Here is a 15,022-nt window from a genome sequence, read left to right as displayed (position 1 = left end):
GAGTGTGAGAGCGACTGTATGAGAGCGAGTGTGAGTGTGAGAGCGACTGTATGAGAGTGAGTGTGAGAGCGGCTGTATGAAAGTGACTGTGAGTGTGAGAGCGACTGTATGAGAGTGAGTGTGAGTGTGAGAGCGACTGTATGAGAGTGACTGTGAGTGTGAGAGCGGCTGTATGAGAGCGAGTGTGAGTGTGAGAGCGACTGTATGAGAGTGACTGTGAGTGTGAGAGCGACTGTATGAGAGTGACTGTGAGTGTGAGAGTGACTGTATGAGAGCGAGTGTGAGTGTGAGAGCGACTGTATGAGAGCGAGTGTGAGTATGAGAGCGACTGTATGAGAGTGACTGTGAGTGTGAGAGCGGCTGTATGAAAGTGACTGTGAGTGTGAGAGTGACTGTTTGAGAGTGAGTGTGAGTGTGAGAGCGACTGTATGAGAGCGAGTGTGTGTGAGAGCGACTGTATGAGAGCGAGTGTGAGTGTGAGAGCGACTGTATGAGAGTGACTGTGAGTGTGAGAGCGACTGTATGAGAGTGACTGTGAGTGTGAGAGCGGCTGTATGAGAGCGAGTGTGAGTGTGAGAGCGACTGTATGAGAGCGAGTGTGAGTGTGAGAGCGACTGTATGAGAGCGAGTGTGAGTGTGAGAGCGGCTGTATGAGAGCAAGTGTGAGTGTGAGAGCGACTGTATGAGAGTGACTGTGAGTATGAGAGCGACTGTATGAGAGCGAGTGTGAGTGTGAGAGCGACTGTATGAGAGCGAGTGTGAGTGTGAGAGCGACTGTATGAGAGTGACTGTGAGTGTGAGAGCGGCTGTATGAGAGCGAGTGTGAGTGTGAGAGGGACTGTATGAGAGCGAGTGTGAGTGTGAGAGCGACTGTATGAGAGCGAGTGTGAGTGTGAGAGCGGCTGTATGAGAGCAAGTGTGAGTGTGAGAGCGACTGTATGAGAGTGACTGTGAGTATGAGAGCGACTGTATGAGAGCGAGTGTGAGTGTGAGAGCGACTGTATGAGAGCGAGTGTGAGTGTGAGAGCGACTGTATGAGAGTGACTGTGAGTGTGAGAGCGGCTGTATGAGAGCGAGTGTGAGTGTGAGAGGGACTGTATGAGAGTGACTGTGAGTATGAGAGCGACTGTATGAGAGCGAGTGTGAGTGTGAGAGCGACTGTATGAGAGTGACTGTGAGTGTGAGAGCGACTGTATGAGAGCGAGTGTGAGTGTGAGAGCGACTGTATGAGAGTGACTGTGAGTGTGAGAGCGGCTGTATGAGAGCGAGTGTGAGTGTGAGAGCGACTGTATGAGAGCGAGTGTGAGTGTGAGAGCGACTGTATGAGAGTGACTGTGAGTGTGAGAGCGACTGTATGAAAGCAACTGTATGAGAGTGACTGAGTGTGAGAGCGACTGTATGAGAGTGACTGTGAGTGTGAGAGTGACTGTATGAGAGCGAGTGTGAGTGTGAGAGCGACTGTATGAGAGTGACTGTGAGTATGAGAGCGACTGTATGAGAGTGACTGTGAGTGTGAGAGCGGCTGTATGAGAGCGAGTGTGAGTGTGAGAGCGACTGTATGAGAGCGAGTGTGAGTGTGAGAGCGACTGTATGAGAGTGACTGTGAGTGTGAGAGCGGCTGTATGAAAGTGACTGTGAGTGTGAGAGTGACTGTTTGAGAGTGACTGTGAGTATGAGAGCGACTGTATGAGAGCGAGTGTGAGTGTGAGAGCGACTGTATGAGAGTGACTGTGAGTGTGAGAGCGGCTGTATGAGAGCGAGTGTGAGTGTGAGAGCGACTGTATGAGAGTGACTGTGAGTATGAGAGCGACTGTATGAGAGCGAGTGTGAGTGTGAGATCGACTGTATGAGAGTGACTGTGAGTGTGAGAGCGACTGTATGAGAGCGAGTGTGAGAGCGGCTGTATGAAAGTGACTGTGAGTGTGAGAGCGACTGTATGAGAGTGAGTGTGAGTGTGAGAGCGACTGTATGAGAGTGACTGTGAGTGTGAGAGCGGCTGTATGAGAGCGAGTGTGAGTGTGAGAGCGGCTGTATGAGAGCGAGTGTGAGTGTGAGAGCGACTGTATGAAAGCAACTGTATGAGAGCGAGTGTGAGTGTGAGAGCGACTGTATGAGAGCGAGTGTGAGTGTGAGAGCAACTGTATGAGAGTGACTGTGAGTGTGAGAGCGGCTGTATGAGAGCGAGTGTGAGTGTGAGAGCGACTGTATGAGAGCGAGTGTGAGTATGAGAGCGACTGTATGAGAGTGACTGTGAGTGTGAGAGCGGCTGTATGAGAGTGACTGTGAGTGTGAGAGTGACTGTATGAGAGTGAGTGTGAGTGTGAGAGCGACTGTATGAGAGTGACAGTGTGTGTGGACGACTGTATGAGAGCGAGTGTGAGTGAGAGCGACTGTATGAGAGTGACTGTGAGTGTGAGAGCGACTGTATGAGAGCGAGTGTGAGTGTGAGAGCGACTGTATGAGAGCGAGTGTGAGTATGAGAGCGACTGTATGAGAGTGAGTGTGAGTGCGACTGTATGAGAGTGACTGTGAGTGTGAGAGCGACTGTATGAGAGTGACTGTGAGTGTGAGAGTGACTGTATGAGAGTGAGTGTGAGTGTGAGAGCGACTGTATGAGAGTGACAGTGTGTGTGGACGACTGTATGAGAGCGAGTGTGAGTGAGAGCGACTGTATGAGAGTGACTGTGAGTGTGAGAGCGACTGTATGAGAGCGAGTGTGAGTGTGAGAGCGACTGTATGAGAGCGAGTGTGAGTGTGAGAGCGACTGTATGAGAGCGAGTGTGAGTATGAGAGCGACTGTATGAGAGTGAGTGTGAGTGCGACTGTATGAGAGTGACTGTGAGTGTGAGAGCGACTGTATGAGAGCGAGTGTGAGTGTGAGAGCGACTGTATGAGAGTGACTGTGAGTGTGAGAGCGACTGTATGAGAGCGAGTGTGAGTGTGAGAGCGACTGTATGAGAGCGAGTGTGAGTGTGAGAGCGACTGTATGAGAGCGAGTGTGAGTGTGAGAGCGACTGTATGAGAGTGACTGTGAGTGTGAGAGTGACTGTATGAGAGCGAGTGTGAGTGTGAGAGCGACTGTATGAGAGCGAGTGTGAGTGTGAGAGCGACTGTATGAGAGTGACTGTGAGTGTGAGAGCGGCTGTATGAGAGCGAGTGTGAGTTTGAGAGCGACTGTATGCGAGTGAGTGTGAGTGTGAGAGCGACTGTATGAGAGGGACTGTGAGTGTGAGAGCGACTGTTTGAGAGCGAGTGTGAGTGTGAGAGCGACTGTATGAGAGCGAGTGTGAGTGTGAGAGCGACTGTATGAGATTGACTGTGAGTGTGAGAGCGATTGTATGAGAGCGAGTGTGAGTGTGAGAGCGACTGTCTGAGAGTGACTGTGAGTGTGAGAGCGGCTGTATGAGAGTGAGTGTGAGAGCGACTGTATGAGAGTGACTGTGAGTGTGAGAGCGACTGTATGAGAGCGAGTGTGAGTGTGAGAGCGACTGTATGAGAGTGACTGTGAGTGTGAGAGCGACTGTATGAAAGCAACTGTATGAGAGTGACTGTGAGTGTGAGAGCGGCTGTATGAGAGCGAGTGTGAGTGTGAGAGCGACTGTATGAGAGTGACTGTGAGTATGAGAGCGACTGTATGAGAGCGAGTGTGAGTGTGAGAGCGACTGTATGAGAGTGACTGTGAGTGTGAGAGCGACTGTATGAGAGCGAGTGTGAGTGTGAGAGCGGCTGTATGAGAGTGACTGTATGAGAGCGAGTGTGAGTGTGAGAGTGACTGTATGAGAGCGAGTGTGAGTGTGAGAGTGACTGTATGAGAGCGAGTGTGAGTGTGAGAGTGACTGTATGAGAGCGAGTGTGAGTGTGAGAGTGACTGTATGAGAGCGAGTGTGAGTGTGAGAGCGACTGTATGAGAGTGACTGTGAGTGTGAGAGCGGCTGTATGAGAGCGAGTGTGAGTGTGAGAGCGACTGTATGAGAGCGAGTGTGAGTGTGAGAGCGACTGTATGAGAGTGACTGTGAGTGTGAGAGCGGCTGTATGAAAGTGACTGTGAGTGTGAGAGTGACTGTTTGAGAGTGACTGTGAGTATGAGAGCGACTGTATGAGAGCGAGTGTGAGTGTGAGAGCGACTGTATGAGAGTGACTGTGAGTGTGAGAGCGGCTGTATGAGAGCGAGTGTGAGTGTGAGAGCGACTGTATGAGAGTGACTGTGAGTATGAGAGCGACTGTATGAGAGCGAGTGTGAGTGTGAGATCGACTGTATGAGAGTGACTGTGAGTGTGAGAGCGACTGTATGAGAGCGAGTGTGAGAGCGGCTGTATGAAAGTGACTGTGAGTGTGAGAGCGACTGTATGAGAGTGAGTGTGAGTGTGAGAGCGACTGTATGAGAGTGACTGTGAGTGTGAGAGCGGCTGTATGAGAGCGAGTGTGAGTGTGAGAGCGGCTGTATGAGAGCGAGTGTGAGTGTGAGAGCGACTGTATGAAAGCAACTGTATGAGAGCGAGTGTGAGTGTGAGAGCGACTGTATGAGAGCGAGTGTGAGTGTGAGAGCAACTGTATGAGAGTGACTGTGAGTGTGAGAGCGGCTGTATGAGAGCGAGTGTGAGTGTGAGAGCGACTGTATGAGAGCGAGTGTGAGTATGAGAGCGACTGTATGAGAGTGACTGTGAGTGTGAGAGCGGCTGTATGAGAGTGACTGTGAGTGTGAGAGTGACTGTATGAGAGTGAGTGTGAGTGTGAGAGCGACTGTATGAGAGTGACAGTGTGTGTGGACGACTGTATGAGAGCGAGTGTGAGTGAGAGCGACTGTATGAGAGTGACTGTGAGTGTGAGAGCGACTGTATGAGAGCTAGTGTGAGTGTGAGAGCGACTGTATGAGAGCGAGTGTGAGTATGAGAGCGACTGTATGAGAGTGAGTGTGAGTGCGACTGTATGAGAGTGACTGTGAGTGTGAGAGCGACTGTATGAGAGTGACTGTGAGTGTGAGAGTGACTGTATGAGAGTGAGTGTGAGTGTGAGAGCGACTGTATGAGAGTGACAGTGTGTGTGGACGACTGTATGAGAGCGAGTGTGAGTGAGAGCGACTGTATGAGAGTGACTGTGAGTGTGAGAGCGACTGTATGAGAGCGAGTGTGAGTGTGAGAGCGACTGTATGAGAGCGAGTGTGAGTGTGAGAGCGACTGTATGAGAGCGAGTGTGAGTATGAGAGCGACTGTATGAGAGTGAGTGTGAGTGCGACTGTATGAGAGTGACTGTGAGTGTGAGAGCGACTGTATGAGAGCGAGTGTGAGTGTGAGAGCGACTGTATGAGAGTGACTGTGAGTGTGAGAGCGACTGTATGAGAGCGAGTGTGAGTGTGAGAGCGACTGTATGAGAGCGAGTGTGAGTGTGAGAGCGACTGTATGAGAGCGAGTGTGAGTGTGAGAGCGACTGTATGAGAGTGACTGTGAGTGTGAGAGTGACTGTATGAGAGCGAGTGTGAGTGTGAGAGCGACTGTATGAGAGCGAGTGTGAGTGTGAGAGCGACTGTATGAGAGTGACTGTGAGTGTGAGAGCGGCTGTATGAGAGCGAGTGTGAGTTTGAGAGCGACTGTATGCGAGTGAGTGTGAGTGTGAGAGCGACTGTATGAGAGGGACTGTGAGTGTGAGAGCGACTGTTTGAGAGCGAGTGTGAGTGTGAGAGCGACTGTATGAGAGCGAGTGTGAGAGCGACTGTATGAGATTGACTGTGAGTGTGAGAGCGATTGTATGAGAGCGAGTGTGAGTGTGAGAGCGACTGTCTGAGAGTGACTGTGAGTGTGAGAGCGGCTGTATGAGAGTGAGTGTGAGAGCGACTGTATGAGAGTGACTGTGAGTGTGAGAGCGACTGTATGAGAGCGAGTGTGAGTGTGAGAGCGACTGTATGAGAGTGACTGTGAGTGTGAGAGCGACTGTATGAAAGCAACTGTATGAGAGTGACTGTGAGTGTGAGAGCGGCTGTATGAGAGCGAGTGTGAGTGTGAGAGCGACTGTATGAGAGTGACTGTGAGTATGAGAGCGACTGTATGAGAGCGAGTGTGAGTGTGAGAGCGACTGTATGAGAGTGACTGTGAGTGTGAGAGCGACTGTATGAGAGCGAGTGTGAGTGTGAGAGCGGCTGTATGAGAGTGACTGTATGAGAGCGAGTGTGAGTGTGAGAGTGACTGTATGAGAGCGAGTGTGAGTGTGAGAGTGACTGTATGAGAGCGAGTGTGAGTGTGAGAGTGACTGTATGAGAGCGAGTGTGAGTGTGAGAGTGACTGTATGAGAGCGAGTGTGAGTGTGAGAGCGACTGTATGAGAGTGACTGTGAGTGTGAGAGCGACTGTATGAGAGCGAGTGTGAGTGTGAGAGCAACTGTATGAGAATGACTGTGAGTATGAGAGAGCAACTGTATGAGAGCGAGTGTGAGTGTCAGAGCAACTGTATGAGAGTGACTGTGAGTGTGAGAGCGGCTGTATGAGAGTGACTGTATGAGAGCGAGTGTGAGTGTGAGAGTGACTGTATGAGAGTGACTGTGAGTGTGAGAGCGACTGTATGAGAGCGAGTGTGAGTGTGAGAGCGACTGTATGAGAGTGACTGTGAGTGTGAGAGCGGCTGTATGAGAGCGACTGTATGAGAGTGACTGTGAATGTGAGAGCGACTGTATGAGAGCGAGTGTGAGTGTGAGAGCGACTGTATGAGAGTGAGTGTGAGAGCGGCTGTATGAGAGTGGCTGAATGAGAGCGAGTGTGAGTGTGAGAGCGACTGTATGAGAGTGACTGTGAGTGTGAGAGCGACTGTATGAGAGCGAGTGTGAGTGTGAGAGCGGCTGTATGAGAGTGGCTGTATGAGAGCGAGTGTGAGTCTGAGAGCGACTGTATGAGAGTGACTGTGAGTGTGAGAGCGACTGTATGAGAGCGAGTGTGAGTGTGAGAGCGACTGTATGAGAGTGACTGTGAGTGTGAGAGCGACTGTATGAAAGCAACTGTATGAGATCGAGTGTGAGTGTGAGAGCGACTGTATGAGAGTGACTGTGAGTGTGAGAGCGACTGTATGAAAGCAACTGTATGAGAGCGAGTGTGAGTGTGAGAGCGGCTGTATGAGAGTGGCTGTATGAGAGCGAGTGTGAGTGTGAGAGCGACTGTATGAGAGTGACTGTGAGTGTGAGAGCGACTGTATGAAAGCAACTGTATGAGAGTGACTGTGAGTGTGAGAGCGACTGTATGAGAGCGAGTGTGAGTGTGAGAGCGGCTGTATGAGAGTGGCTGTATGAGAGCGAGTGTGAGTGCGACTGTATGAGAGTGACTGTGAGTGTGAGAGCGACTGTATGAGAGCGAGTGTGAGTGTGAGAGCGACTGTATGAGAGTGACTGTGAGTGTGAGAGCGGCTGTATGAGAGCGAGTGTGAGTGTGAGAGCGACTGTATGAGAGTGACTGTGAGTGTGAGAGCGACTGTATGAGAGCGAGTGTGAGTGTGAGAGCGACTGTATGAGAGTGACTGTGAGTGTGAGAGCGACTGTATGAAAGCAACTGTATGAGAGTGACTGTGAGTGTGAGAGCGACTGTAAGAGCGACTGTGGGAGAGTGACGGCGAGAGCGACTGTATGAGAGCGAGATTGACTGTGAGTGCGAGATCGACTGCGAGTGTGACTGTATGAGAGCAACTGTGAGTGCGAGAGATACTGTGAGTGCAACTGTGAGAGCGACTGTGAGTGCGAGAGTGAGTGACTGCGAGAGCAACTGTGAGTGTGACTGTATGAGAGCGACTGTATGAGAGTGAGAGTGACTGAGTGCGAGATCGACTGTGGGTGTGACTGTATGAGAGCAACTGTGAGTGCGACTGTGAGTGCGAGAGTGAGTGACTGCGAGAGCGACTGTGAGTGTGACTGTATGAGAGCGACTGTGATAGTGAGTGACTGCGAGAGCGACTGTGAGTGTGACTGTATGAGAGCGACTGTGATAGTGAGTGACTCCAAGAGCGACTGTGAGAGTGAGTGACTGCGAGAGTGACTTTGAGCACGAGAGCAACTGTGAGCACAACTGTGAGTGTGAATGAGTACGAGAGCGAGTGCGAGAACTACTGAATATGAGAGTGACTATGAGAATGAGTGTGAGAGCCATTGAGAGTGGGTGTAGATTAAAGGTTATATATTTGAGTCTTCTTGTAGAAAAGAGCAAGTCACTGGCATCCAGACATACACTTGGATTTTCACAGATTTTGTTTGCCAGCTGGCTAACGGAAGTAAACATGACAGGAGTTCTGTGAGGATTTTTAATGTTCATTGCTAACATGTTCATTAGCCAGTTTGCTAAAATGAACTAATCTGACTGGATGTTGAAATTAAGTCATAGTAAAAATAGGTTCACTACTAATGCTATTAGGCTAGGTACCTTGAGCTAGCATAAAATTACCATTTTGTAACAGAGTATTTAAGGCCCTGGTCACACTACAGCTTGCGATGGGTTTGCAAATACTTGGCGATGAAAAATCGGTAGGATCGCCCCCAATCGTGCGATGCACGGCGAATGTTCTCCAAGCTTCGCGAGTTGATTTTTTTGGTGTGTCTCCACCTCGTGAGTGGCCAAAAACTTTGCGAAAAATTTGATGGCGATGTTTGCATCAGCAAACTAACTGGTAAATACTTGCAGATGTGTTTGGGAATACTTCCCGAAACTCGGGGAAGCATCGGCACCAAACGCCTCATTTTCATCAATAACCCATCACAAAGCATCGCGAGCTGTAGTGTGACTGTAGCCTAAAGCACCTTCAGTCAATAAAATGTCCATAATCTTCACTGGTATTGCTAGCCTGATAGCTAACAGAACTAAACTGATGAGATTCCTTAGAGCAGGGGTTTTCAAAGTGTGGGAGAGTCAGCCCCCCCTCAGAGAGCAAATAAGCAACAGCGCCCCCCACCACCACAATTTTTCTTGTTGCTAAACTTAATGTTCCATTCGTATTTTAAAAAAATGGTTGTTGTACACATTTTTATTTTTTTCTTTTACACATTTTAAACATCTGTGCTTTTTGAAAACATCTTTTTTTACACATTTAAAATATATGAGCTTTATTAAAACATCTTTTTTTTACACATTTTAAACATCTGTGCTTTTTTAAAACCTCTTTTTTACACAGTTTAAACATCTGTGCTTTTTTAAAACATCTTGTTTTACACATTTTAAACATCTGTGCTTTTTTAAAACATCTTGTTTCACACATTTTAAACATCTGTGCTTTTTAAAACCTCTTTTTTACACATTTTAAACATCTGTGCTTTTTAAAACCTCTTTTTTACACATTTTAAACATCTGTGCTTTTTTCAAACATCTTGTTTTACACATTTTAAACATCTGTGCTTTTTTAAAACATCTTGTTTCACACATTTTAAACATCTTTGCTTTTTAAAACCTCTTTTTTACACATTTTAAACATCTGTGCTTTTTAAAACCTCTTTTTTACACATTTTAAACATCTGTGCTTTTTAAAACCTCTTTTTTTTACACATTTTAAACATCTGTGCTTTTTAAAACCTCTTTTTTACACATTTTAAACATCTGTGCTTTTTGAAAACATCTTTTTTACACATTTAAAACATATGAGCTTTATTAAAACATCTTTTTTTACACATTTTAAACATCTGTGCTTTTTTAAAACATCTTGTTTTACACATTTTAAACATCTGTGCTTTTTAAAACATCTTGTTTCACACATTTTAAACATCTGTGCTTTTTAAAACCTCTTTTTTACACATTTTAAACATCTGTGCTTTTTAAAATATCTTTTTTTACACATTTTAAACATCTGTGCTTTTTTTTTAAACATCTTGTTTTACACATTTTAAACATCTCATAGCATTGTTATCTAGCACCTCTTGGCAGACAACACACTGTGGCAGTGGAGCATCTTCAGATCCAGTCCATGAAAATCCAAGCTTTAAATAATCGTGGTCATACTTCCTTCTTTTTTTACGTGTCCCAGACTCTGTCTCCTCACTCACTGTAGCTTTAGGTACTAAAAATCGATCCATTTTGTCTCTGGTAAAGGCTAGCTGAAGTTTGCTAAATGTCCGCAATAGTAACTTATTCTGGTTTATTTTTCCTCACGTTGCGCCCCCCCTGAAGAACTCTGGCGCCCCCTAGGGGAGGCGCGTCCCACACTTTGAAAAGCCCTGCCTTAAGGCCAATTTATGCTGACAACCCAATCCTCGCAGACGGCGCCGCAGATGGCATCTGCGTAGCCCCCCCCACCTTCGCAGACGCTCTGCGCGCACCTCCCAAAAATTGTGACCACCGAAGCCTCGCAGACAGCGTCGCAGACAAGAGGGCTCTGATTGGTCCACTCTACATCCGCTGTACATGCACTTCCGCTTCCCTACTTTCCCGGTTTGGTTTGTTTTCACGACCGCCATTTTTAAAAACACGAGCGAAGATGGAGCAGCACGAAGAGCGGTTGATCGAGGAAGTGAGGAAGTACGTACATCTATACGACTCCAGTTCTAGTCATTATAAGTAACCGGAGGATAAACACTCCAATAACCACACCCACCAACTACTCCTAGCGATTTCGTGACTTCGCGCCCCCTTGCGTTGTGGCGGTGAATAACATCGAGCACGCCTATTACTCCCCGCTCAACAATAAATTACAACTGTCTGCGAAAAGCTATCTGCGAAAGCCTTGTCGCAAGAGCATGCAGAGGCCTTTAGAGGATTCATATTCCTAAATGTTCATAATATTACTGGCAACGAGCAACTAGTATAAGTTAACTTGACAATTTCTCGGCGAGCTAATATGATTTACCTGACAGGATTTTTCTTTTCTTTTTTTTTGAGGAAAGGTCTTTGTGTGTTATAAAACTGTTTTTGAGCAAAAGCTAATTACTTAGAACTGGTCGAAAGGTGTGTTTGAGTTCATATAAGGACAGACTGTTTTTGTTTGTTTTTATTTTCTGTTTCACAAATGACAGAACACACATGTAGTTGTTTTAGTTGTAATTACTGGTGGTACGGCAACAGCTGTCTGTCTGTCTGTCTGTCTGTGATTAGCTATTGAGAATTAGCCTGATAGCAGCGAATTGGAATATATTCAGGTTTATAGACAGTCGTGAAAGTATTTAAAGCCCTCTTTAAAATTATTTAGACAGGCTAATTTTGTTTCTTTAACTAAAATGAATAACTCGATGGATTAAGAACTTTCAGTTAACATAAACACGAAGAAACACACAAACTACTATGTTTGTTTACATGGATTGCTGTTTAATTACTGGTCTTATTTCGGATGTTATTGAACAAATGTATTTAACTCTCTCTCTCTCTCTCTCTCTCTCTCTCTCTCGCTCTCTCATCATCTCACACTGAATTTTCTGTTTATTTATGTGGATTGCTATTTAAGTGTGATCGATTGCCTTTTTTTAGTTCCTTTAACTACTTTATCTTTAATTATAATTTCCGTGGAATTAGCAGTTAATTGTCTCCTCCCTCTCTCTTAGATTCGTTAATTTGTTTTTGTATTGCTGTTTAATTACTCATCAGTTCTATTTGGACTGGGATTCCTGGTAACCATTTCATCTTTTGGAACACCCACTTCCCCAATTAATAATTACGACTCTCTCTCTCTCCTGTTTCTCACCTACCCAGAATCCTCCAGACTGCAGTAAGGCTCGCAAGTTGGTGTGTAACATTAATAAGGGCTGTGGTTATGGCTGCCAGCTGCACCATGTGGTTTACTGCTTTATGATTGCATACGGCACTGAACGCACACTCGTCCTCGAGTCCCACAGCTGGCGCTATGCTCCTAATGGGTGGGAGACGGTGTTCAGACCCCTGAGCAATACCTGCACCGAGCGCACAGGAGCATCCACCGGACACTGGACAGGTGAGCAGTGGGTGGGGCTAAAGGGCAAAGAGAACAAAAAGGCAATCATCATTCATTCATGCGTTATTTTATTCATTCATTCATTCATTCATTCATTCCCAGTTACCACTTAATCCTGGCCAGGGTTGTGGACAAAGGCTAATTAAAAGGGTTAAAAGGAAAATTAATTAAGAAAATGAAACAGTGGATTTGGCATAGGTCATAGGTCAAGTCAAGTTTATTTGTATAGGGCTTTTAACCAGGGCTTTGAACCGGTTCAAGGAACGAAAACGAAAACCGGGAACTTTTTCTATTTCACATGGAACAGAAACGAAACCAGAAACTTTATTATTTTTTATGTTCCGGAACAGAAACGCTTATTAAAAATAATGGTAACCGGTTAATACAGGTTTTTATTTCGTTCCTCAAAGTTTCTGTAGCCTACAAATAGTCATTCTTCTCCTGCGCAAGTTTCTATGACCCGCTGGGGTTCACTTCCTGTGTGACGGTCGCTGATTGAATGGAGAGAGCGGGAAGGTGGACTACTAGTGAGTAAATGCATTACTGAGTGTCTCTGAGCAAAGAAGAGCCTGAACGTTGCAACCTCCCTATTGGCTGTTTGTAAAAATGTATCAATTGTTGCCCTTCCCACGGGAATCATCGCGGGCTCGAGAGACGAGACCTGACGAGTTAGTTCGTTGGTAGCAGAACAAAATGTCTGGACACAAATCGGGTTTTCAGAAAAGGAAAGAAAATAAACGGAGGGTCGAAAATACAAAAAAGGAGGCAGAAAATGCAAAACGAGTTTTAAGGTAGGACAAATGGTTACTTTTCTGAGGCAGCCCGCCGTGGCTGCCTGCAGGCTTATTTATTATAGCCCATTTAGTTAAAATAGTTGATATAAAATGTTTATAGTTATAGTTATGTGATGGTTGTCCTGATTTAGACTGGTGGTTTTTTTTGGGGGGGTGCGCGATGTTGCACCCGGGCCCAGATTAGGGCAGAACCGGCCCTGGCTACATTTCAGCTGTAGTTTATGAATGTATGTACTTGCATAGATGTGTACTTGGCCTTCCAATATGGCGCCTAACAAAATCTTGCGGCGCGGTGACGTCATGCGGTAGCCCTCTATAGGGCCTGACTAGCCTTTGGTAACACACTAAACGAATTATCTTTCATTTTTGGCACTTTTTCTGTTTGTGTAGATGGGAAGACATACTGAGAATCCAAATCGCCAACATTTGAAATAATAATTGTTTTGAATTATTTCTTGTCTTATTGAATGAAGGTTGTAATAGAATTAGCCTACATTTGGCTTAAGCTGGATGAGACTGAGACATAATTTTATAGCCATTTGTTAAACAGCTGACAGGGAACGTAATTAACCGTTCCGGGAACGAAATTTTTTTGTTCTAACCGGTTCGGGAACGGCTATTTAATGGTGGAACCCAAAACCGGAAACGTTAAAATTCCGTTTCTGTTCGGAACGAACCAATAGGAAAAAAATTCCGGTTCAAAGCCCTGCTTTTAACCGACATTGTCGCAAAGTAGCTTTAGAGAAAATGAAAGACTTTAAAACATGAGCTAATTTTATCCCTAATCTATCCCCAATGAGCAAGCCTGTGGCTATGGTGGCAAGGATATATCCATGGCACTGTTCATATGAGGCCTCCCTCAGACCACACGAGAAAGAAACCTCGAGAGGAACCAGACTCAAAAGGGGACCCATCCCATACCTGTCAACCCTCCCGTTTTTCCCGGGAAATCCCTTATTTTGACTTATTTCCCACTGTCTTCCCGTTTTTTTTTATTTTCCCGAAAATATCCCGTATTTTCACATTATATAAAAGTCCCGTATTTTCACAATATAAAAAAGTCGGTAGGTCCAGAATTCATGACGCGCCTCTGACAGGAGTTTACAGTAGGAAGTCGGGCCATGAATTCACGTCCCCGCCCTCTCAGGCATCAGTAATTACATAACTACGTCCGAAGGCGAGGCTGAACAAGTGATTAGGTCCAGTGTTGCCAGATTGGGTGGTTTCCCGCCCAAGTTGGGCGGTTTCAAGTGCATTTTGGCGGGTTTTGAACATATTTTGGGCTGGAAAACGTCAGCAGTATCTGGCAACACTGATTAGGTCTGAGGTGAAGATGGCGATGCTAAGAAAAACATTAGCCTCTCTTTCTTTGATGATTTCAACAAGTGCGTGGCTGGAATGTTCCCAGACTCTTCCATCGCAAAGAAATTTTCCATGGGGAAAACGAAAGCCTCCTAAATAATCAAAGGTAAGCTACACATGTTTACATTAAGTATGTCCTGGCTAAGACCTCATAAATAGCCTAGTGTAAACTAATTGGTGTATTAACTGTTTTATCCACTCATTGTCTATTTTATTTTCTATCTGAAACTTACCCATTTTAAATCACTCTTGGTTTAATATCTTATATTTCTCTTTATTACTCTATCTATCTATCTATCTATCTATCTATCTATCTATCTATCTATCTATCTATCTATCTATCTATCTATCTATCTATCTATCTATCTATCTATCTATCTATCTAGTGTTCCGAGGCCATGACTATGGTAAAACCATAATAAATTGCAATGGAATTGAATTTATTGACTGGTTATATAATGACCTTTCTTATTTTAACATAAGATACGTATTTTAGCCCTTAATTTGGGAAATAACTGGTACCACTGAAAGCAAATAAAAATAAATGTATAGTTTATTCACAAATGCACTCTATAAACCATAAGCATATTGAGTTTGGGTCTTGGCTATCACCAACATGCACCAGAGTACAGGAAATCACAAATACTAGATAGAAAATTGCCCCCCATTCAACTACACACCCACTTTTGGTGAAGGGTATGACTTTCTGAAATTTTCCCTTATTTTGAGTTAAAAATCTGGGAAATATCCCTTTTTTTCAAACCTCAAAATTGACATGTATGACCCATCCTCATTTGGATGCTAACAGATAGCATGATTATAAATAACTCACTTCTATAACTGTGTCCTATAGAGTCACAAAGTATAACTGTGAAACCAAGAAACTCATAGTTTTAACATGAAGTCTGTTTTGTTGAAGTTATAAACTGTTCATTGATGGAAACTTGAGTGCAAAACTGTTCAGGACAACTGCAGTCCTAAAGTTAGCAAGTCAACTGAAGT

At 45.4% G+C, this 15,022-nt stretch overlaps 1 protein-coding gene across 1 annotated transcript in view; it reads left to right on the top strand.

The window, feature by feature from the left end:
• fut8b (fucosyltransferase 8b (alpha (1,6) fucosyltransferase)) overlaps window positions 1–15,022 on the top strand; it is a 236,060-nt gene that overhangs the window by 144,880 nt on the left and 76,158 nt on the right. Inside the window, exon 5 of the mRNA XM_060915731.1 lies at window positions 11,627–11,864. Coding sequence (XP_060771714.1) covers window positions 11,627–11,864 — 238 coding nt within the window. The remainder of the gene's footprint in view (window positions 1–11,626; window positions 11,865–15,022) is intronic.

The sequence above is a fragment of the Neoarius graeffei genome, chromosome 3 (assembly GCF_027579695.1).
Source record: "Neoarius graeffei isolate fNeoGra1 chromosome 3, fNeoGra1.pri, whole genome shotgun sequence".
Taxonomy (NCBI): Eukaryota; Metazoa; Chordata; class Actinopteri; order Siluriformes; family Ariidae; genus Neoarius; species Neoarius graeffei.
This window is presented reverse-complemented; position numbering and strand designations above follow the sequence as displayed.